The sequence below is a fragment of the Oncorhynchus mykiss genome, chromosome 6, assembly GCF_057628025.1.
Source record: "Oncorhynchus mykiss isolate SJ-2025 chromosome 6, ASM5762802v1, whole genome shotgun sequence".
In the NCBI taxonomy this organism is placed as follows: domain Eukaryota; kingdom Metazoa; phylum Chordata; class Actinopteri; order Salmoniformes; family Salmonidae; genus Oncorhynchus; species Oncorhynchus mykiss.
The window spans coordinates 50,188,718-50,211,336 of record NC_143027.1 but is presented as its reverse complement, the minus strand read 5'-3'; the positions used below and the strand labels follow the sequence as shown (position 1 = coordinate 50,211,336).

General features: G+C 43.7%; 1 protein-coding gene across 6 annotated transcripts in view; it reads right to left on the bottom strand.

The window, feature by feature from the left end:
• Positions 1-606: 606 nt before the first annotated feature.
• Positions 607-22,619, bottom strand: part of si:dkey-220o5.5 (actin filament-associated protein 1-like 2) — a 101,169-nt gene continuing 79,156 nt past the window's right edge. For all 6 annotated transcript variants that reach the window (XM_036980386.2, XM_090238145.1, XM_090238144.1 and 3 more), the window contains 7 exons: positions 13,345-13,556; positions 11,264-11,373; positions 10,929-11,049; positions 10,361-10,451; positions 2,570-2,736; positions 1,579-1,689; positions 607-1,409 (listed from right to left, as the gene is read on the bottom strand). In XM_036980386.2, the coding sequence (XP_036836281.1) occupies positions 1,383-1,409; positions 1,579-1,689; positions 2,570-2,736; positions 10,361-10,451; positions 10,929-11,049; positions 11,264-11,373; positions 13,345-13,556 (839 nt within the window). In that variant the 3' untranslated portion in view covers positions 607-1,382. The remainder of the gene's footprint in view (positions 1,410-1,578; positions 1,690-2,569; positions 2,737-10,360; positions 10,452-10,928; positions 11,050-11,263; positions 11,374-13,344; positions 13,557-22,619) is intronic.

Below are 22,619 nucleotides of genomic sequence, written 5' to 3'. Positions count from 1 at the left end.
CGGAAATATGCAAATACATACTCGCTAATGGCTCTGCTCACCTCCATGCTTGTTCTGTCCTCTATGATTAATTTGCTCCCATTGGAAACGACAATGGGTTAGTTATATAAAAAAAAAACTTTGATATAGCTGACATGACTGAGATTCCCTAATAACACTCCACTTTCATACAGCTATGACTTTCTCATATCAGGTTAGAAGAACTGTTAAATGTTTAGGGTCACTTGTATCGAAATGGCATATTTTTAGGGAGTCCTGACCCATTGTTGTTCTTGTCAGTCATTGGCTCGCCTTGAATAGGGGGGAATGTGTACTCCCAAAGGCATATTGCCAGCCTCAGAAGATGATTTCCAGACAAATCACACTTTATTTTACCTGGCCTTAACACATTGTTAATCAGAATATACAGTGTTTACAGATGGTTTATACACACTTTTATTTTTCTCATGACCAGTTTACTATATGAAGTCATCTGATAGTCAACTAACTGTTAACTGTTTTTTTATGATTGCATTCAACATGGAGAAACAAGCAACTACACTTCCACAATGTACATTTATCCAAAACATTTTCCCCCAGAAACACTTTATTGAGCAAACACAGATGTTTTAATTACTGTTTTATTACCACAGTTGTCAGATTACAGCAAATAGTAGGCCAACCTAACATTTAATACACAAAGTCTCTATTAATAAAAACATGGGAACATTACAATAGATGTCACTGTATCACAACATATTTCAGGAATGCAAAACATCTCAGTGATACTAAGTAAAAATATCATGGTAAAAACACTTTATAAAAAGATATCTGCAACTATGTTTAAATTATACCACAGAACTGTATACGGTGAACATGACTTCAATTCATATCCATATATAATGTATTTTTCATGACTTCAACATTGTGTATTTATTGTAACTCAATTAGTGATGAAAACAGTGCAAAGTTAAGTCTGATGAATTGCAATACATACATAGACAAATTAGACAATACAAACTGTTCTTTAAGAAATGAAAGAAGGAAAAACAATGAAAGTGGTACACCTCAAACTGAGAGACATTCCTGAGTTCCTGAGTCAGGCTTTACAAGGTTTTCAATTGAATTACCCTCACAGGAATCTCTTATTAATGCAGCTGTTTTAATGGAGAAACAAGCCTGTTTATCTAAGGGCCTGTCGCAAATGGCACCCTATTCCCTATATAGTGCACTACTTTTCACCAGACCCTTATGGGCTAAATAGAGGAAGGGGTGCCATTGGGGAAGCAAGTATAGTGTATTGTATTATCATCAAGATGGATGACATTTCTAATGACAAAAATGTTTGGTAGAAAATAGGAAATGTATACAAGATAATTGTTACCGAAACAGCTAGTATAGTACTAAGTAGAAGGCATTGTCTCCCACTCCTACAAAAATAATGAGAAAAAAAGAACACATGGTACATTTAATTGAACAATTATACTTACTTATATTCCTTAATTTAATTGTCTTGATATGATTATCTCATTGGGGCAGAGTGATGTTCATAACAGATTCCTTTTATCAGATTATCAGACCATTTAGGCCAAAACTTACCTTCTTTCTCTGAAACACCTTGCCATGCTCAATAAATAGGGCAGAAGGGGCTCTTTTCAGTGAGTTTTTAGCGGAGGCAGTCCTTCGCAATAGTGGGGTAAAAAAACCACCCTGTGGAGACAAGGCCAATTAAATGAGCACAGACCTTAGAAAAGACCCATGGTGGCAGGAGCATGGGGGCCACAGTAGTCAACTTCACCACAATATCAAAGTGACCCAGCCAAGAGGATATAAAACACATACTCCAATACAATGACGTACTGGTAAGAAGAGTAGTAGCATGTGATTCATTTTTCTTCTTCCTGGAGCTTAACAAGTTCTGATATGCTGATTGGTATTGTTGAGTTGGATTTGTTTACAATGTGTCAAACAACTTTGGTCACCCTTTCAAACTCTGTAGGAAAATGATTTATTTGAGGCTAATGATTGCAAAGACCTCATCTTTGAACTGCCCCTCTGGTCATTGTATCTAAAGAGGGGGAAAGCCTATTTATGTGCACTGTATGCTAATTGCTTCTCAACACACAGGCATCTGTACAAACGAGGGGGAAAGGCATTTTACACAGACATTATGTTAGACAAGAATGGAATAAAGGGAGAAAATGTGTCCAACCTACAACAGGAGAAAATATTAAACATTTCCTTGAAGTTTTCCCCCTGATTTATTAACGAGTTTGGATACCATGTGACATTATGAAGCCTTATGTATTTTCAGTTTAACACACCAGTGCTGTGTTGAGCGTTCTGAACAGCAAGTGGCAGCATTGTGCCACAAAGCTTCTCAGAGAAGGAGTGCTGATCTCAGATTTTAAAAAATAAATTTTTGATCAAAATGAATAAGATAACATGGACAGGTGAAAATGTGGGACCAGATCCTACATCAGCACTTCTAGTCTGAGACACTTTATGAATATGTGCCCTGGATATTTTCATGGATAAGACCTCTGGATGGCATAACAGGGTTGTGGGTGGCAGCGTAGAGTTGTGTTACCTGTGCCCGTTCTGTACAGAAGGCCAGAGACTGTCTGAAGGAGGTACATTTGGCGGTCTTCCCTGCAGTGATGAGGTTCATCTCTGACCCAGCTCTCAGCTGTACCCTTCTCTTCCCAGTCAAGTCCAGTTTCTGAACCCCCCGCTCCACCTCACACGATTTCCTACCTGTTACAGAGCAGTCACTGTCACAAATCTGCATTAAATACCTACGTTAAAGACTAATATATATATATATATATTTACTAACAATGAATGAAGTTAGTTATAGCACCAAATTTTAAGATGGAACTCAACTTTGTCTCAAAGACTCGAATGATGGCAGTTTTGTTGAGCGGAAAACATGATATCATGTGTTTCTAAGAAGCCCTTACAAGGACCTTCTGCCATGAGGCGAGATTCTGCTGCCATGACCAAACCACCAGAAACGACGGCTTAGCATCAGCACTCTCCAAACTCCGAGCACATAGGAGCATTTCCCTCCACAACTCCAAGAAGGAATCCAAGCTCACTTCTTAATAGTGAGTAAGAACTGTAGTAACTGTGGCAGTACATTCCCTCTTGGTATGCACACTCTTTTCAGCAGTGTTCACAAGTCCCATATCTTCAGCAGCCTTGTCCTAGATCTGTTTGTGCTACCATGTCAACTCCTTGTGATGTTTGGCCTGAAAGCACAAACAGATCTGGTAACAGGCTAGATCTTCAGGCCTCAGCACTTCAATAGCCCATAGCCTGGGGGTGTTATATGAATTAGTCCCAGACTTTTCTTCTTTAACTAAACTGCTCAAACTTAACAAAAACAGGGGGGGGGGGGGGGTAGACCAGAGTAACCGTGTTCCCACCACTATAATTATAAAGTGCTATGCGTTTGTGTCTGTGTAGTGTTTTACATTGATGCAACAGCACGCAACTGCAGCATAAAACTATGGGATGATGGAAAATTCTGTTCAGAGAATCTGTTATAACATATCATTATGTAGACACTTTTATAATGCAAGCCAGATGTAGTGGAATTGTTTCACTTAAAAGTCAAAAACTTTAATGCAGGAGAATGATAATAATATCCAAAGTTACATATTCTTCCCTAATCATATTCTCTGCACAGATTTGGGGAATAACCTCCATACAAACATCTTTAACTTTCTATTTGGCTCCCGTTCTGAATAACAGATGGAGTGGCAAAGAGATTGGACAGAAATTGGTCTTAAAGTACATATTGATGTGAAATCTAGGCAAACCCTCGTCTCTTTGCATTTGGAATGTGGAATACAATATGTGTTCGGTACTAGCTAGTAGCCGGCTACCACCAAGTACTCTACCTTGCACGTTAGAGACTGCTGCCCTATGTACATAGAGTCATTGAACACTTGTTCACTTGAATAATGTTTGCATACTGTTTAACCCACTTTATATGTAAAAACTGTATTCCAGTCAAACCTCAAACCTATACACATTTTCTATTCAGATACCATTCACTCTAGTTCGGAAGCTAATTTCCTGCAATTCTATCCATTTTGACATGGGGTTTTGTACTGTGTATTGAAATCAAATCAAATTTTATTGGTCACATACACATGGTTAGCAGATGTAAATGCGAGTGTAGCAAAATGCTTGTGCTTCTAGTTCTGACTATGCAGTAATATCTAACAAGTAATCAAAACATTTCACAACAACTACCTTATACACACAAGTGTAAAGGAATGAATAAGAATATGTACATATAAATATATGGATGAGCCATGGCTGAACGGCATAGGCAAGATGCAGTAGATGGTATAGAGTACAGTTGTCACGACTTCCGCCGAAGTTGGCTCCCATGCCTGTTCAGGCGGTGCTCGGCGGTCGTCGTCACCGTCCTACTAGCCGCCACCGATCCCTTTTTCGTTTGTCTGTTTGTTTTGTCTTATTAGTTTCACCTGTGTTTCTGTTGTTTGGTTTAATGAGCTTCCCTATATTTAGTAGGTAGACCCGCCCCTGTTTTGTGCGGGATTGTCTTTATGTTACGTGTGTGCATTTGAGGTATTTTCTTAACTTGGCACCCTGTGTTTTTTGGGTTGTCACGTTGTATGTCCGCACCCTGTATTGTTGGGCTTATCATTTTGTGTGCCGAAGTAAAGAGCACTTTTCCCTGAGGTTTATCCGGGATTTTGGTCAGGTGGCTTCTCCCATTACCTCACTGCTGAAGGGAGGACCGGTGCGCTTGCGTTGGTCAGCAGAGGCGGGCAGAGCTTTCAGTCGTCTGAAGGAGCTGTTCACCAATGCGCCCGTGTTGGCGCATCCGGACCCCTCTTTAGCGTTCATAGTGGAGGTGGACGCGTCCGAGGCGGGGGTCGGGGCCGTGCTGTCCCAGGGCTCGGGCGTGCCTCCCAAGCTCCGCCCTTGTGCCTTCTTTTCGAGGAAGCTCGGTCCGGCGGAGCGGAACTATGACGTGGGGGACCGGGAGTTGTTAGCTGTAGTCAAGGCTCTGAAGGTGTGGAGACATTGGCTTGAGGGGGCGAAACACCCTTTTCTCATCTGGACTGACCATCGTAATCTCGAGTATATCCGGGGAGCGAGGAGACTAAATCCGCTTCAAGCTAGATGTTTTTCACCTGGTTTCGGTTCACCATCTCGTACCGGCCAGGCTCCCAAAACACCAAAGCCGACGCGCTGTTCCGCCTCTATGATACCGAGGAGCGGTCCGTTGAGCCAACTCCCATCATTCCACCTTCATGTCTTGTGGCACCGGTAGTATGGGAGGTGGACGCAGAGATAGAGAGGGCCTCACGGTTAGAACCGGACCCCCCTAACTGTCCAGCGGGGGCTCAGTACGTGCCGAGGGGGGTCCGGGATAAGCTAATCCGTTGGGCTCATACTCTCCCCTCCTCGGGTCATCCTGGCATCAAGAGGACAGTGCGGAGTCTTAGAGGGAGATACTGGTGGCCCACGTTGGCTAAGGACGTGAGATTTTATGTCTCCTCCTGCTCGGTGTGCGCTTAGAGCAAGGCTCCTCGGCACTTGCCTAGAAGGAAGTTACAGCCCCTCCCCGTTCCACAACGGCCGTGGACACACTTATCGGTTGACTTTCTTACCGACCTTCCCCCGTCCCAGGGAAGTACTACGATCCTGGCCGTTGTCGATCGGTTTTCTAAGTCCTGCCGTCTCATCCCGTTGCCCGGTCTCCCTACGGCCCTGCATACTGCGGAGGTGGCCTTGTTTACCCATGTCTTCCGGCACCATGGGGTGCCTGAGGACATAGTTTCTGATCGGGGCCCCCAATTCACATCCAGAGTTTGGAGGGCGTTTATGGAGAGACTGGGGGTCTCGTCAGCTTGACCTCGGGTGTTCACCCCGAGAGTAATGGGCGGGTGGAGCGCGTAAACCAGGATGTGGGCAGGTTTCTGTGGTCATATTTCCGGACCGGTCTTGTGAGTGGGCGAGGTATGTTCCTTGGGCTGAGCTCGCTCAGAACTCCCTCCGCAACTCCTCAACGAACATGTCCCCTTTTGAGTGTGTGTTGGGTTACCAGTCGGTCCTGGCCCCATGGCATCAGAGCCAGACAGAGGCTCCTGCGGTAGAGGAATGGGTACAGCGCTCCAAGGATACCTGGAAAGCCGTCCAGGAATCGCTAAAGTTAGCGAGAGAACGGCAGAAGAGGAGCGCTGACCAGCACCGCAGTGAGGCCCCCGTGTTTGCACCGGGGGACAGGGTCTGGCTCTCGACCCGAAACCTGCACCTCCGCCTGCCCTGTCGGAACCTGGGGCCGCAGTGTGTGGGGCCGTTTAAAGTCCCGAGGAGAATAAACGAGGTGTGTTACAGGTTACAACTTCCTAGGTATTACCGTATTAACCCCTCGTTTCATGTGTCTCTCCTCAGGCCGGTGGTGGCTGGTCCCCTGCAGGAAGGTGAGGTGCCTGAGGTCCCTCCGCCCCCTCTGGACATCGAGGGGTCCCCGGCGTACACAGTACGTGGCATTCTGGACTCGAGACACCGGGTGAGTACCTCGTGGACTGGGAGGGGTACGGTCCGGAGGAGAGATGCTGGGTTCCGGTGGGGGACATTTTGGATCCTTCTCTCCTGAGAGACTTCCACCACCTCCACCCGGAGCCTCGCCCTCCGGGTCATCCTCGAGGCCGGTGGCGGCGTCAGGGGGGGGGGGGGGTACTGTCACGACTTCCGCCGAAGTTGGCTCCCCTGCCTGTTCGGGCGGTGCTCGGCGGTCGTCGTCACCGTCCTATTGTCTTTATGTTACGTGTGTGCATTTAAGCAAGAGGTGGATTTATTTTCTTAACTTGGCACCCTGTGTTTTTTGGGTTGTCACGTTGTATGTCCGCACCCTGTATTGCTGGGCTTATCATTTTGTGTGCCGAAGTAAAGAGCACTTTTCCCCAGTGGAACTCTCTGCGTCTGATTCCTTCACCCACCTAGTCCCGTGTGACAACAGTATATACATATGAGATGAGTAATGTAGGGTATGTAAACATTATATAAAGTGGCATTGTTTAAAGTGACTAGTGATACATTTATTACATCCAATTTTTTATTATTAAGTGGCTAGAGATTTGAGTCAGTATGTTGCCAGCAGCCACTCAATGTTGGTGATAGCTGTTTAACAGTCTGATGGCCTTGAGATAGAAGCTGTTTTTCAGTCTCTCGGTCCCCACTTTGATGCACCTGTACTGACCTCGCCTTCTGGATGATAGCGGGGTGAATAGGCAGTGGCTCGGGTGGTTGTTGTCCTTGATATTTTTGGCCTTCCTGGTGTAGGTGTCTTGGAGGGCACGTAGTTTGCCCCCGGTGATGTGTTGTGCAGACCTCACTACCCTCTGGAGAGCTTTACGGTTGTGGGCGGAGTAGTTGCCGTACCAGGCGGTGATACAGCCCGACAGGATGTTCTCGATTGTGCATCTGTAAAAGTGTTTTTGGAGTGTTTTTGGTGACAAGCCAAATTTCTTCAGCCTCCTGATGTTGGAGAGGCGCTGTTGCGCCTTCTTCACCACGCTGTCTGTTGGATGGACCATTTCAGTTTGTCTGTGATGTGTATGCCGAGGAACTTAAAACTTTCCTCCTTCTCCACTACAGTCTCATCGATGTGGATGGGGGGGTGCTCCCTCTGCTGTTTCCTGAAGTCCACGATCATCTCCTTTGTTTTGTTGACGTTGAGTGTGAGGTTATTTTCCTGACAACACATGCCGAGGGCCCTCACATCCTCCCTGTAGGCCGTCTCGTCGTTGTTGGTAATCAAGTCTACTACTGTAGTGTCGTCTGCAAACTTGATGATTGAGTTGGAAGCGTGCATGGCCACACAGTCATGGGTGAACAGGGAGTACAGGAGAGGGCTGAGAATGCACCCTTGTGGGGCCCCAGTGTTGAGGATCAGCGGGATGGAGATGTTGTTTCCTACCCTCAGCACCTGGGGGTGTCCCGTCAGAAAGTCCAGGACCCAGTTGCACAGGGTGGGGTCGAGACCCAGGGTCTCGAGCTTAATGACGAGTTTGGAGGGTACTATCTTGTTAACTAAATGTTGAGCTGTAGTCGATGAACAGCATTCTTACATAGGTATTCCTCTTGTCCAGATGGGTTAGGGCAGTGTGGAGTGTGATTGCGTCTTCTGTGGACCTTGCCAAACGTCAGCCTCGAAACCTTAATGACTTGGAGAAGATCTGCAAAGAGGAGTGGGACAAAATCCCTCCTGAGATGTGTGCAAACCTGGTGGCCAACTACAAGAAACGTCTGACCTCTGTGATTGCCAACAATGGTTTTGCCACCGAGTGCTAAGTCATGTTTTGCAGAGGGGTCAAATACTTATTTCCCTCATTAAAATGCAAATCAATTTATAACATTTGTTATAATGTTGTTATTCTGTCTCTCACTGTTAAAATAAACCTACCATTACAATTATAGACTGATCATTTCTTTGTCAGTGGGCAAACGTACAAAATCAGCAGGGGACCAAATACTTTCAAATACTAGTCTCTCAAAGCACTTCATGACAGAAGTGAGTGCTACGGGGCGATAGTCATTTAGCTCAGTTATCTTAGCTTTCTTGGGAACAGGAACAATGGTGGCCCTTTTGAAGCAGGTGGGAACAGCAGACTGGGATAGGGATTGATTAAATATGTCCCTAACACACCAGCCAGCTGGTCTGCGCATGCTCTGAGGACGCAGCTAGGGATGCCGTCTGGGCCGGCAGCCTTGCGAGGGTTAACACGTTTAAATGTTTTACTCAAATACTGTATTCTCGACATTGCTCATTCTAATATTTCTGCATTGCATTTTAGTTACTGTTTATACACACCAAATATTATTTATTACTGGACACAGCTCAATCTAATATATCTACTACTGTACATATCATTCTTAGCATATCTTGTCTAAATTCATCCGGTGTATATACGTGTAGATTGCATTTGGATTTCTGTTACAGTGCTATTTGTGTTGTTATTTGGATTCGTTCTGACATTTCTTGATTTCTTGTTGTGTTTTTTAATTTGTATTTTATTATTTGTGTACTTTTACTACATTGTTAGGAGCTAAGAATGTCACTGCATCTGCTATAACATCTGCTGAACTGTGTGCGTCACCAATAAATGTTTATTTGATTTGACTATAGTCTAGTGCAGGGATGGGCAACTGGCGGCCCGCCCCCCTTTTGAAGGCCCTCAGGCGAGGTCTCAACTTACCCTTGCAAGTTAGAATAGTAGAATACACAAGGTGCAATTTCAAAATTTGGTTGTGTATCATCAGTTTTTCTCTTGTTATGTCAGTCACTGAAAGTCAGTCAATTAGCCCATGTCAGCAAACATTTTTTAGATTGCTAAATTAGTTTAGTGGCCAGCCACTGCAGCCCTTCATGATGAGTTCAGTTTTTTGTGGCCCCCAGCCCCATCAAAGTTGCCTATCCCTGGTCTTGTGCCTGATAAATTGCAGGATATGTCCAAATGGCCAAATGCAACATCGAGAGCATCCTGACTGGTACGGCAATTGCTCGGCCTCTGACCGCGGGGCACTGCAGAGTGTAGTGCCTGCGGCCTAGTGCATCACTGGGGCTAAGCTGCCTGCCATCCAGGACCTCCCCACCAGGCGGTGTAAGAGGAAGGCCCTAAAAACTGTCGAAGGCCCTAGCCACCCAGTCATAGACTGTTCTCTCTGCTACCGCATGGCATACCGGAATGCCAAGTCTAGGACAAAAAGGCTTCTCAACAGTTTTTACCCCCAAGCCATAAGACTCCTGAACAGGTAAACCCTGACTATTTGCATTGTGTGTCCCCCAACCCCCCTCCTCCCAACCCTTCTTTTTACTCTGCTGCTACTCTCTGTTTATCAAATATGCATAGTCACTTTAACTATACATTCATGTACATACTACCTCAATTGGGCCGACCAACTAGTGCTCCAGCACATTAGCTAACCGGGCTATGCATTGTGTCCCACCCACCACCCGCCAACCCCTCTTTTACGCTACTGCTACTCTCTGTTCATCATATATGCATAGTCACTTTAACCATATCTACATGTACATACTACCTCAATCAGCCTGACTAACCGGGGTCTGTGTGTAGCCTCGCTACTTCTATAGCCTCGCTACTGTATATAGCCTGTCTTTTTACTGCTGTTTTATTTCTTTACTTACCTATTGTTCACCTAATACCTTTTTTGCACTATTGGTTAGAGCCTGTAAGTAAGCATTTCACTTGAAGGTCTACCTTTTGTATTCAGCGCACGTGACAAATAAACTTTGATTTGATTTGGTATGTCTGTGGTGTCTCCTACAGAGGAACACCTGAAGGGGTGAACATTAAATCCGACTTACTGTGATTGTTAAAGATATCAGTGTTGCTGTAGTTGACTGAATCCTTCGATGACACTGAGTCTCCCCTGGCGACGTTATGGGAATTCTGGAACTGATGAGAGCAAAACAAAGGAAATCCGTTGAAATTTCAACAGCTAACAGTAGGTCCATCAAAGTCACACTGGCTTCTTTTGACTGTTGTCAACTGTACAGTTTACTACAAACAGAAATGTATGCCTATGACCATCACCTGACCGTGTCCTTATTCAAGTCTGAAGGTACAAATTCTCTCTCGACTCTGGACACACAATGTATTAGGCTGGAATTCAAACCAACAAAGAATAACGAACTGTGCACTACAATAGACTTCAAAGGCAATTTCCCAGACATTTGTGGAGATCGGTTTCATAAAATCAAGATTCAAGCATAAAGCACCATTAAAAGTTCATTAACCTGCATTGGTTTGAATCCCAATCTCACAAAACCCAGGTGAAGTGAACGGTAGAAAAGGAGTTAAGTCAGAACAAAAACATTTCCCTATACAACATATCACCCCCCCCCCCCCCCCCACCCCGAGAATGGGCCGTACCATGTGCTCCAGTATGGCCGTGTTGGAGTAGATGGGTTGTGAGCGGCCGCTTCCACTGTGCTGGTGAAAGGGGTCATCTATGTACATGTTTGAGGTTGGGAACCTTTGCTCCTTCAAACCACTGATGGTAGGGGGAAAAAAATTAAAAACATTGTTCTAGGTCCGTATGTATCAAGTGTCTCAGAATAGGAGTGTTGATTTAGGATCAGTTTAGCTTTTTAGATCACAATTAATAAGATTAAATGGACAGGGAGAGCTGATCCTAGATCAGCGCTCCTACTCTGTTTTGCAGATCCAAACCAAGGGATCTAGTGATCATCATAAACATTTATTACCTGAGGGCTCCAGCAGACTTTGAGTCATATAGAGAGTCAGCCTGATCCTGGCTTACACTCCCGTCCTGTAGGAGCTGCAACCACTGCTCTTTCTCATCTGCACAGCTGGCCTGGACAGAGACATGGACGAACACAGAAAGAGAGGGATAGAGAGAAAGAAGACGGAGAAGGGGAGTTTCAACAACACACAATGCTCTGTTCCAGGAATGGATTGGTGAATTTTGATCCTGCACAGCTCCTTTTGTTTTGTCTTGTTTTATATTGAATATAAACCTGTGGGAAATAACTTGATCACCTTTGGTAGTCATCGCATATTAACAAGCTTTTCTTTAAAGTTTTTGAAGTGTGAAATATCTTTCCACTATGATCTATATTAACTATACTGATGTAAATGAATCGGCAGGTAGCCTAGCGGTTAAGAGTGTTGGGCCAATAACCGAAAGGTTGCTAGTTTGAATCCCTGAGCTGACTAGGTGAAACATCTGTTGATTTGCCCTTGAGCAAGGCAGAACCCTAATTTCTCCTGTTTCAACATACCCTAATTTCTCCTGTTTCAACATACCCAAATCTGCCGTGTGCAAATTGAATTTGTCCCCCCCAAGCTAAACGTCACGACACAACCAATTATATTAATTTGGGGACTGGTCGAAAAGCATTAAACATTTATGGCAATTTAGCTAGCTAGCATGCAGTTGCTAACTAATTTATCCTATTTAGCTAGCTTGCTGTTGCTAGCTAATTTGTCCTGGGATATAAACATTAGGTTGTTATTTTACCTGAAATGCACAAGGTCCTCTACAATGACAATTAATCCACACATAAAATGGTCAACCAAATCGTTTCTAGTCATCTCTCCTCCTTCCAGGCTTTTTCTTCTTTGGACTTTATATGGCGATTGGCATCTAACTTTCATAGTTACCACGATGACCGACCAAACTCAGTTCATCTTTCAATCACCCATGTGGGTATAACCAATGAGAAGATGACAAGTGAGTATCTTCTCCTATAATCCAATGAGGAGATGGGAGAGGCAGGACTTGCACCGCGTTCAGTGTCACAAATAGAAATTACTTATATTTTAGCGCTTGGCAATGCAGACGCTCATTGGCACGCGCGAGCAGTTTGGGTGCAATAATTGAATAACATGTATGTTTAAATTTATTTAGCATGCGTGCAACGTGAACGGTGTGGTCAGCATGTAAGTCGCTCTGGCTAACATGCTGCGAGCGTCGGAAAATAAATGTAGAAATCCATGTTAATCAACTATTGCACCCACACTGCTCGCGCACGCTAACGAGCATCTGCGACGCCAAGGGCTAAAATCTAACTCCTTTCTATTTCTGACGTAGGTCGCGCTGAAATTCCTGCCTCTCCCATCTCCTCATTGGTTTATAGAAGCAGGTACCCACGTGCCATCATCTCATTGGTTATACCCACGTGGGTGATTAAAAGACGAACTGTTTTGCCCGGTAGTTGGGGTAATGCTATGAAAGTTTAGATGCTGATCACCATATAAGTTCAAAGATGAAGGAAGGAAGAGAGATGACTAGAAACGATTCGGTTGGCCGTTTTATGTGTGGATTAATTGTCGGAGTAGAGGACCTTGTGCATTTCAGGTAAAATAACACCTCAATGTATATATCCCAGGACAAATTACCTAGCAACAGCAAGCTAGCTAAATTGGACAAATTAGCTAGCAAGTGCACGCTAACTAACTAAATTGCCATACATGTTTATTGCTTTTCGACCTGTCCCCAAATAAATATAATTGGTTCAGAGTTTGTTTTGATATTTTAACCTGCATGTCGGCATCGCGTTTTGTGTAGGGGGACAAAATTCATTTATGCACGATAGCACACGATACCACACGATGGCACACGTGCGCATCCGGTTTGGGGTTCCGTGTAAGAGCATCTGCTAAATTACTATAAAATAAATATAATAAAGTCATAGTGATCCATTAACTATTCCTGACCCCGTTATTTCTGCATACAGTCTAGTCTGTCTATATCCTTACCAGGGAGAAAGGGTAATGTTGATCTGTCTGTACCTAGGGGGGACTTCACCCCCGGAGCCCTTACCTCCAGTACTGCCACCTGGTCTCCGTGTTGGACCACAGTGATGCGGTAGGCCTGAGGTGTGTCGGGGCCAGGTCGAACCTGGCAGCCTTTCAGCTGCACCGTGTACTGAGGGCACTCTTCACAGCCCTCGTCTCGGAACATTTTCAGCACCCCGCCCTGTACTTGGCACAACAGGCTCTGCCACTGGCAGTTCATCAGCACATTCAGGAACCCTGCAGCCCAAACAGGAATGGGGTCAGAGGTCACGAGAGTCTTGAGATCGTGCCAGACCAGGCTATCATCTAACTATTATGGTCAGGACTGTCTGGCACTAACGCCTATGTTCAGGACTGTCTGGCACTAATGCCTATGGTCAGGACTGTCTGGCACTAATGCCTATGGTCAGGAGTTAGCAAGACAGCACAAACAGATCCAGCGCAGGCTACCAGACAGAGGGCGGAAAAAGAACACATGACAACAGAAATAAACTGTTTGGTGGGAAATTTCAACCTGGTCTGAGGTCAAACTCTTACACAAAGATGACAATATCATACGGTTTGTACATTTCTTTGGCCATTATGCGTTCTCTAGTCATGAAGTTCAAACCCAAATCAATGGACATTGAAAATAAGTCACCATGGAGAGGTAGCTATGCATGTACGTGGTGTGACTTCCACCACCTTCTCTATCCCCAGTTATCTAATTGTACAATCAAGGCTACAAACAAGCTGGGCAGGGCCTATGGCTGTGTCTGAAATGGCTCCACATTCCTTATAGAGTCCCCTACTTGTCACACTGGTATAACGGATTTGGAGACAGGCGCAGGAATACATAACAGGGGTTTTAATACACCCAAAACAAACACGTATACAGACCACTGGAATGCACCCAAACAAAAGAGCGAGGATAAACCTCATAGAACGACACGAGACCCTTAATACAAAAATGATGCAGCACAAAAGCTGATACAACTCACACAACCAACAGAAATGGGAACAATAATTGACAATACAAGGGTGAACAAAAGGCACACTTATACAATTACTAATCAGGGGAGAATGGGTACCAGGTGTGCGTAATCAAACAGTTCAGTGACACCTAGAGGGCAGTGACATAGACCTCCGGAACTAGTGCACAGAATGAGCAGCAGTACCGGGGGGATCCGTGACACTACTGTTGATCAGGGCCCATAGGGCTCTGTTCAAAAGTAGTGCATTATGTAGGGAATAGATTGTCACTTCAGACATAGCCTATTGTAATGTGTGCGCTGAGAGTGTTTTAAGGGAGTGAGTGTTTTAATAAATAAACATACCGTAATACAAAACAAGACAACACACATACATGACACTGGAACAGAAACAATGACGCCTGGGGAAGAAACCAAAGGGAGTGACATATATCAGAGTCCAGGTGTGTGATGACACGCAGGTACGTGTAATGATGGTGACAGGTGTGTGACATAACGAGCAGCCTGGTGACCTCGAGGCCGGAGAGGGAGCACACGTGACACCTATATCTAAAACCACCAAATTTGTACCCCACAAAAACAGCAACAAAATATATAATAATATAATTAAATATAATGTTGGCCTGGCACAGTTCATGGAGTTTGCTAACCTGTTGAGGACACCTCCAGACTCTAATGGTGCAAAAGGTGACAATCCAATTCCCCAGGAATCCCCCGTTCACAATGAGCCAGTATTAAAGCTAGACCAAACAAGGTTAACAATACCACACTTCATCACAGCAGTGGCGTGCGGTAAGGTCTGAAACCGGGTAGGCACTTTTGGTATTTATCGGTGTCATGCCGTTGGCCTGGGGGTAGGTTTATGACAGTCATAAATACCTCTTCCCCCTTTTTTCCTCTCTCTACCCTACTGATGTTACATTTGCAAAACCCTTGGTTAACATAGAGATTCTGGGAACCTCAGAAGGTGGGGGGAAATTAACTATATTCTGGTAATCCGACCAATTGAACATATGCGGTGGTAATTAATGAATATGATGTCAGTTCAGGTTGTCATCTGAGACATTCTCATCAATGATAATATGACATAAACTCTACAGTGGAAAGTCTACACATCAGAGTTATCGGATTCACATGGAATTGTTGTTCAATTTCAATGTTTGAAATTCTTAATTATTCGTGATGGGATGAAATGTGATTTTAGCTTCTAAAATGTGAGATTTGGGTTTTCATAAGATAGGACTCTGCTCAATCAGTGGACCGCCCCTGTGAAGGGACATGGGCTATAAAACTTTTCAAATACGCCCTCCTCTCCCTTCCTATATAAGCCCTTGACGACAATATAACCTCCTGTTCCGAGGACGTGAGGACGACGGTCCGATGTCAGAATGGTTCAGATAGTGACTACAGAACAAAGCCAACATCAGCGTGAGCCTTGGTTGCGAATGGTATGAACTTTGAACTCTTATTCACTACAGAAGTGATACCTCCTAGCCGTTGAGTTAGCAACAACCGTTGCAAACGTGGGTTAGGAAGGAACAGACAGAGTATTCCGTCTATCACACAACGACGTTACTACAACGTATCCAATTGACCACCAGAGACTTTCTTCAAAGGACTCGGTTTGGCAACACGGCCTTCCATCTACCACCAACCTACCGAAGCGCAGCTCAGAGTAAATATTTATTGCATTTTCCTTTTCCAAATGGGCGGTAATTTAGAATGCATAAGATACTGTATTTACGATAGCACAGCTTCGCCCTTTGTTCCTCAGTCTTCCCGCTCTTTCACTCAAACCCAGCCCCTTTTCTTTTGTGTAACAAGCTGTCATATTTGTTCCGCCTGCTAGGGATGTTTTCCTTTATAACGTAATTTGTAATCAAGTTATGATTTAATTATGTGTATGTGTAATTCTGTGTGATTAGTTAGGTATTTAGTAAATAAATAATTAAACCCAATTTTGTATTGCTGATTCAACTTGTTAGCGAGGGTTCGTGCAGATAACTAAGAATTTACAACTTTCAGATGAGAATGAATTAAGATGACGATTAATAGTGACTGCTATTGATATAAAATATTACTAGGTCTTTAAGAGTTTATTCGGAAGATAACAGCTCTATAAATTTTATTTTGTGGTGCCAGACTCTCTAGTTAATTACATTTACATGATTCGCTCAATCAGGTAATATTAATTACGGATAAATTATTTTATAGAATAGCACGTCATATCACTTAATCCGGAATAGCCCAAGACACGACATTGGTATGACACGATCACAAAGATAAGCTATAAAAATAGAGTCGCATGCTCTATATATAAACTCCCAGTAATTTATTGGGTAAATCACCAACGTTTCGGGAAATCACTGTGCACAGTAAATGCAGAAATGCAGCATATGATCATAAAGATAACAAACAATCACAACCAACCATCAAGCAAGAGCAAGCAGGCAGCGCAAGCATTAGACACACATTCACAGGCCCTAATAGCGTGTGCCCCACGCAACTGCCATGCACGAACAGGTGACTTTCAACACCACAGATAGCGACCCAAATGCCAGCGAGTAGGCCTACTTTTAGTCAGTGCTACATACACAAAATTCCTAGTAGTCAGCGCTACCATAGGCGGCTGAGCAAACGGAGCCGCTGCATCACCACATTCAAAATAAGGGTGCAAACATATGTTTTTGCACCCTCACTTTTTTTACCAAAAAAGTATCATGATCCATTGGGTAATTTGACATTTTCAATGAATAGTAATGTTTTGAGCTTGTCTGTATTAAAATAGATATGTCCATTTTATAAACGAAGCAAAAATAGAAATGCCCCTTTTCCAGGACCCTGTCTTTCAAAGATAATTCGTAACAATCCAAATAACTTCACAGATCTTCATTGTAAAGGGTTTAAACACTGTTTCCCATGCTTGTTCAATGAACCATAAACAATTAATGAACATGCACCTGTGGAACAGTCGTTAAGACACTAACAGCTTACAGACGGTAGGCAATTAAGGTTTATTATGAAAACTTAGGACACTAAAGAGGCCTTTCTACTGACTCTGAAAAACACCAAAAGAAAGATGCCTGCTCTTCTGAGTGAACGTGCCTTAGGCATGCTGCAAGGAGGTATGAGGACTGCAGATGTGGCCAGGGCAATAAATTGCAATGTCCGTACTGTGAGACACCTAAGACAGCACTACAGGGAGACATCGGTACATCCGAACATCACACCTGCGGGACAGGTTCAGGATGGCAACAACAACTGCCCGAGTTACACCAGAAACGCACAATCCCTCCATCAGTGCTCAGACTGTCCGCAATAGGCTGAGAGAGGCTGGACTGAGGGCTTGTAAGCTTGTTGTAAGGCAGGTCCTCATCAGACATCACGTCAACAACGTTACCTATGGGCACAAACCCACCGTTGCTGGACCAGACAGGACTGGCAAAAAGTGCTCTTCACTGACGAGTTGCGGTTGTGTCTCACCAGAGGTGATGGTCGGATTTGCGTTTATCGTCAAAGGAATCAGCTTCACACCGAGGCCTGTACTCTGGAACGGGATCGATTTGGAGGTGGAGGGTCCATCATGGTCTGGGGCGGTGTGTCACAGCATCATCGGACTGAGCTTGTTGTCATTGCAGGCAATCTCAACACAGTGTGTTACAAGGAAGACATCCTCCTCCCTCATGTGGTTCATCCTGACAATGCCACCAGCCATACTGCTCGTTCTGTGCGTGATTTCCTGCAAGACAGGAATGTCAGTGTTCTGCCATGGCCAGCAACGAGCTGTTGGAATGGAGGGTGAGGGATAGGGCCATTCCCCCCAAAAATGTCCGGGATGTCTCACAACCAGAACTGGCAAATCTGGTGCAGTCCATGAGGAGGAGATGCACCGAGGGGGATGTTACATATTATTTAAGCTGCATGCACTACGAGAACATGTTTTAACTTCCCTTTGCCTTTTTAAACCATGGGCATGTGACAGTAGGCTTAATATTACATGACTCAATCTGTGAATTTGTCTTCTCCCCAAGCTGTTTTAACTCCATTTTTGCCATATATTTTCCCAACATCAATCGGTTAAATCACTTACAAGAACTAACAGTCCTGGCTGAGCCTCATATGCAAGCACAACCGTGGTCACTTTTTTATTTTATTTAACTAGGCAAGTCAGTTAAGAACACATTTTTATTTACAATGACCGCCTAGGAACTAAATAAGAATTTGTTCTTAACTGACTTGCCACAAAAAGTGGCCACTGATCAGGGGCAGAACAGATTTGGGATTTGATCTAGCAACCTTTCGGTTACTGGCCCAATGCTCTAACCACTAGGCTACCTGCCGCCCCACTTCTGTCACACCCTGATCTGTTTCACCTGTCTTTGTGATTGTCTCCACCCCCCTCCAGGTGTCGCACATCTTCCCCATTATCCCGTTTATTTATACCTGTGTTTTCGGTTTGTCTGTTGCCAGTTCGTTTTTTTTTGTCAAATTTACCAGCATTTGTTTCCCTGCTCCTGCCTGTTTTTCTGCTCCTGTTTTCTAGTACTTTATAGTTTTGACCATTCTGCCTGCCCTGACCCTGCCTGTTGTTCTGGACACTTTATACCTTCTCTGGATTATTGACTCCTGCCTGCCTTGAGCTGTCCTTTGCCTGCTCCTGTTAGGAATAAACTTGTGTCTTAAACTCTGTCTGCATCTGGGTCATACCTCAAACATGATAACTTCCTAGTTACAATGTAGCCAAGCTGTGTCTGTATGCCCATACTCAAACTAAAAAAGCACAGGGTATTTGTACCTTCATAAAACAGCTCTGCTTGGTAAGTAATATTGTCCAAATAAGCTATTTCTTCCCTCCTTGCATCACATATGTATGTTGCTGAGACATGTTGTAAAAATGTTCAAACATGTCAGAGGTAGGGATGGGCATGAATCTTGACGGACGTCAAAACTCGATCTTTAACCAGAGATCATAAATATTTTTGGTGAATTGTGCATAAAAATGTGACATTTTTTCTTGAAGACAACGTAAATTTGCTTTGACTCTAGTGTTCCATAGGCCTGCATTTGCCAGACATAAGAATGAAACCAAGCCAAGCATCACGTAGTTCTTTTCCCTAAATTCCTTTTCCCCTCTGTCTCACTCAATTGGGTTCTGACTGCTCCCTCTACAAAAGCGTCCTGAGTGTGCACACAAGCTCCAATTAGGCCTACAGAAATACATGCCTATAAAAACATATCTAACTGATGGGATACACAAGCTACATTCCTTGCCAAATGATGACAGTTGTATCACATTCAAAATGTGTTCCAACAACGAGCTGCAGTTTTGGAATAATTGTGTCTCGTCTATTTTCCGCTTAGGCTACTTTGCTACTCAGAATCATTAAGCCTACTCCCCAAACAGATGTGGTAGCTGTAATACATCCCCATGCAGTGTTCAATGTGGAATTGCCCATTTAGAAAATAACAGGAAGAATAAACTGTACCGAACATGTATATATTAAAAAGAAGAAAGATTTTTGATTGTCACCCTGACATTTTTTTTATTCAACTCGTCAAATTGAGTCCCGTTTCAAATGATCACTCTTTGAGAATAACTGTTCCATGCATGAGATGCGCATCACTTCGCACTGCCAACTTTTACAATTTGGAAAAATATTCTGTTCTATTTTATTTTGTTACATTACATAGTTTTTTTACTATAAAATAGTTGTGTCTTGACTGTGATAAGGGCTCGGGAAATAAGAGTATTGTCTGCTAAAGCAAGCGCCACTACTGAGGTTACTGCCTTTTTGAAGATTGTGTTCCACGATATAATATAACCAGTTTATATTACAGTTTCAATAAATCAATCTGAAATGGTACTTGTTTTTCTATTGACCGAATATACACTGCACAAAAAACCCTAACCCTAACCTTAACCCTAAAAACATGTAAAGTGTTGGTCCCATGTTTCATGAGCTGAAATAAAAGATCCCAGAAATGTTCCAAATGCACAAAAATATTATTTCTCTCAAATTTTGTGCACAAATGTGTTTACATCCCTGTTCGTGAACATTTCTCCTTTGCAAAATAATCCATCCACCTGACAGGTGTGACATATCAAGAAGCTGATAATGGGGACAGTCCCCATTTTTGGTGGCCTGTCCTCGGCTGGAGCTGTCCCCGTTTTTAACTGTGCATTAACCTCTTGAAGCTAGGGGGCACTATTTTTATGTTTGGAAAAATAACGTTCCCAAAGTAAACAGCCTATTTCTCAGGACCAGATGCTAGAATATGCATATACAGTGGGGCAAAAAAGTATTTAGTCACCAATAGTGCAAGTTCTCCCATTTAAAAAGATGAGAGAGGCCTGTAATTTTCATCATAGGTACACTTCAACTATGACAGACACATTGAGGAAAAAAATCCAGAAAATCACATTGTAGGATTTTTAATGAATTTATTTGCAAATTATGGTGGAAAATAAGTATTTGGTCAATAAAAGTGTATCTCAATACTTTGTTTATATACCCTTTGTTGGCAATGACAGAGGTCAAACGTTTTCTGTAAGTCTTCACAAGGTTTTCACAAACTGTTGCTGGTATTTTGGCCCATTCCTCCATGCAGATCTCCTCTAGAGCAGTGATGTTTTGGGGCTGTTGCTGGGCAACGCGGACTTTCAACTCCCTCCAAAGATTTTCTATGGGGTTGAGATCTGGAGACTGGCTAGGCCACTCCAGGACCTTGAAATGCTTCTTACGAAGCCACTCCTTCGTTGCCCAGGCGGTGTGTTTGGGATCATTGTCATGCTGAAAGACCCAGCCACGTTACATCTTCAATGCCCTTGCTGATGGTAGGCTTTGTTACTTTGGTCCCAGCTCTCTGCAGGTCATTCACTAGGTCACCCCGTGTGGTTCTGGGATTTTTGCTCACCGTTCTTGTGATCATTTTGACCCCACGGGGTGAGATCTTGCGTGGAGCCCCAGATTGAGGGAGATTATCAGTGGTCTTGTGTGTCTTCCATTTCCTAATAATTGCTCCCACAGTTGATTTCCTCAAACCAAGCTGCTTACCTATTGCAGATTCAGTCTTCCTAGCCTGGTGCAGGTCTACAATTTTGTTTCTGGTGTCCTTTGACAGCTCTTTGGTCTTGGCCATAGCGGAGTTTGGAGTGTGACTGTTTGAGGTTGTGGACAGGTGTTTTTTTATACTGATAACAAGTTCAAAGAGTGGATGACAGAGGAGCCTCTTGAAGAAGTTACAGTTCTGTGAGAGCCAGAAATCTTGTTCGTTTGTAGGTGACCAAATACTTATTTTCCACCATAATTTGCAAATAAATTCATAAAAAATCCTACAATGTGATTTTCTGGATTGTCTTCTCTCATTTTGTCTGTAATAGTTGAAGTGTACCTATGATGAAAACTACAGGCCTCAATCATCTTTTTAAGTGGGAGAACTTGCACAATTGGTGGCTGACTAAATACTGTTTTGCCCCACTGTAATTGACAGATTAGGATAGAAAACACTCTAAAGTTTCCAAAACTGTCAAAATGTGGTCTGTGAGTTAAGCAGAACTGATATTGCAGGCTAAAACCTGAGGGAAATCCAATCAGGAAGTGCCCCTGTTTTTGAAACCTCTATGTTCTTAAGCATCCCCATTGCCCATTTAAAGGGATATCAACCATATTCCTTTTTCTATGGCTTCCCTAAGGTGTCAACAGCCTTTAGACATAGTTTCAGGCTTTTATTTTGAAGAATGAGCGTGAACGACCACATTGCGTTAGTGGATAGGTGGGGGCACTCAGAGTGAGTTGTGCGCAAAAGAGAAAGGAAGCCATTGTTACTCCCGGTCCTAGTGAAAAGCCAACTGTCCCGGTTGATATATTATCGAATATATATTTGTCTTGTTGGAAGACAAATCTCCGTCCCAGTCTCAGGTCTTTTGCAGACTCCAGAATGGTCCTGTATTTGTCTCCATCCATCTTCCCATCAATTTTAACCATCTTCCCTGTCCCTGCTGAAGAAAAGCAGGCCCAAACCATGATGCTGCCACCACCATGTTTGACAGTGGGGATGGTGTGTTCAGCTGTGTTGCTTTTACGCCAAACATAACGTTTTGCATTGTTGCCAAAAAGTTACATTTTGGTTTCATCTGACCAGAGCACCTTCTTCCACATGTTTGGTGTGTCTCCCAGGTGGCTTGTGGCAAACTTTAAACAACACTTTTTATGGATATCTTTAAGAAATGGCTTTCTTCTTGCCACTCTTCCATAAAGGCCAGAGTTGTGCAATATACGACTGATTGTTGTCCTATGGACAGAGTCTCCCACCTCAGCTGTAGATCTCT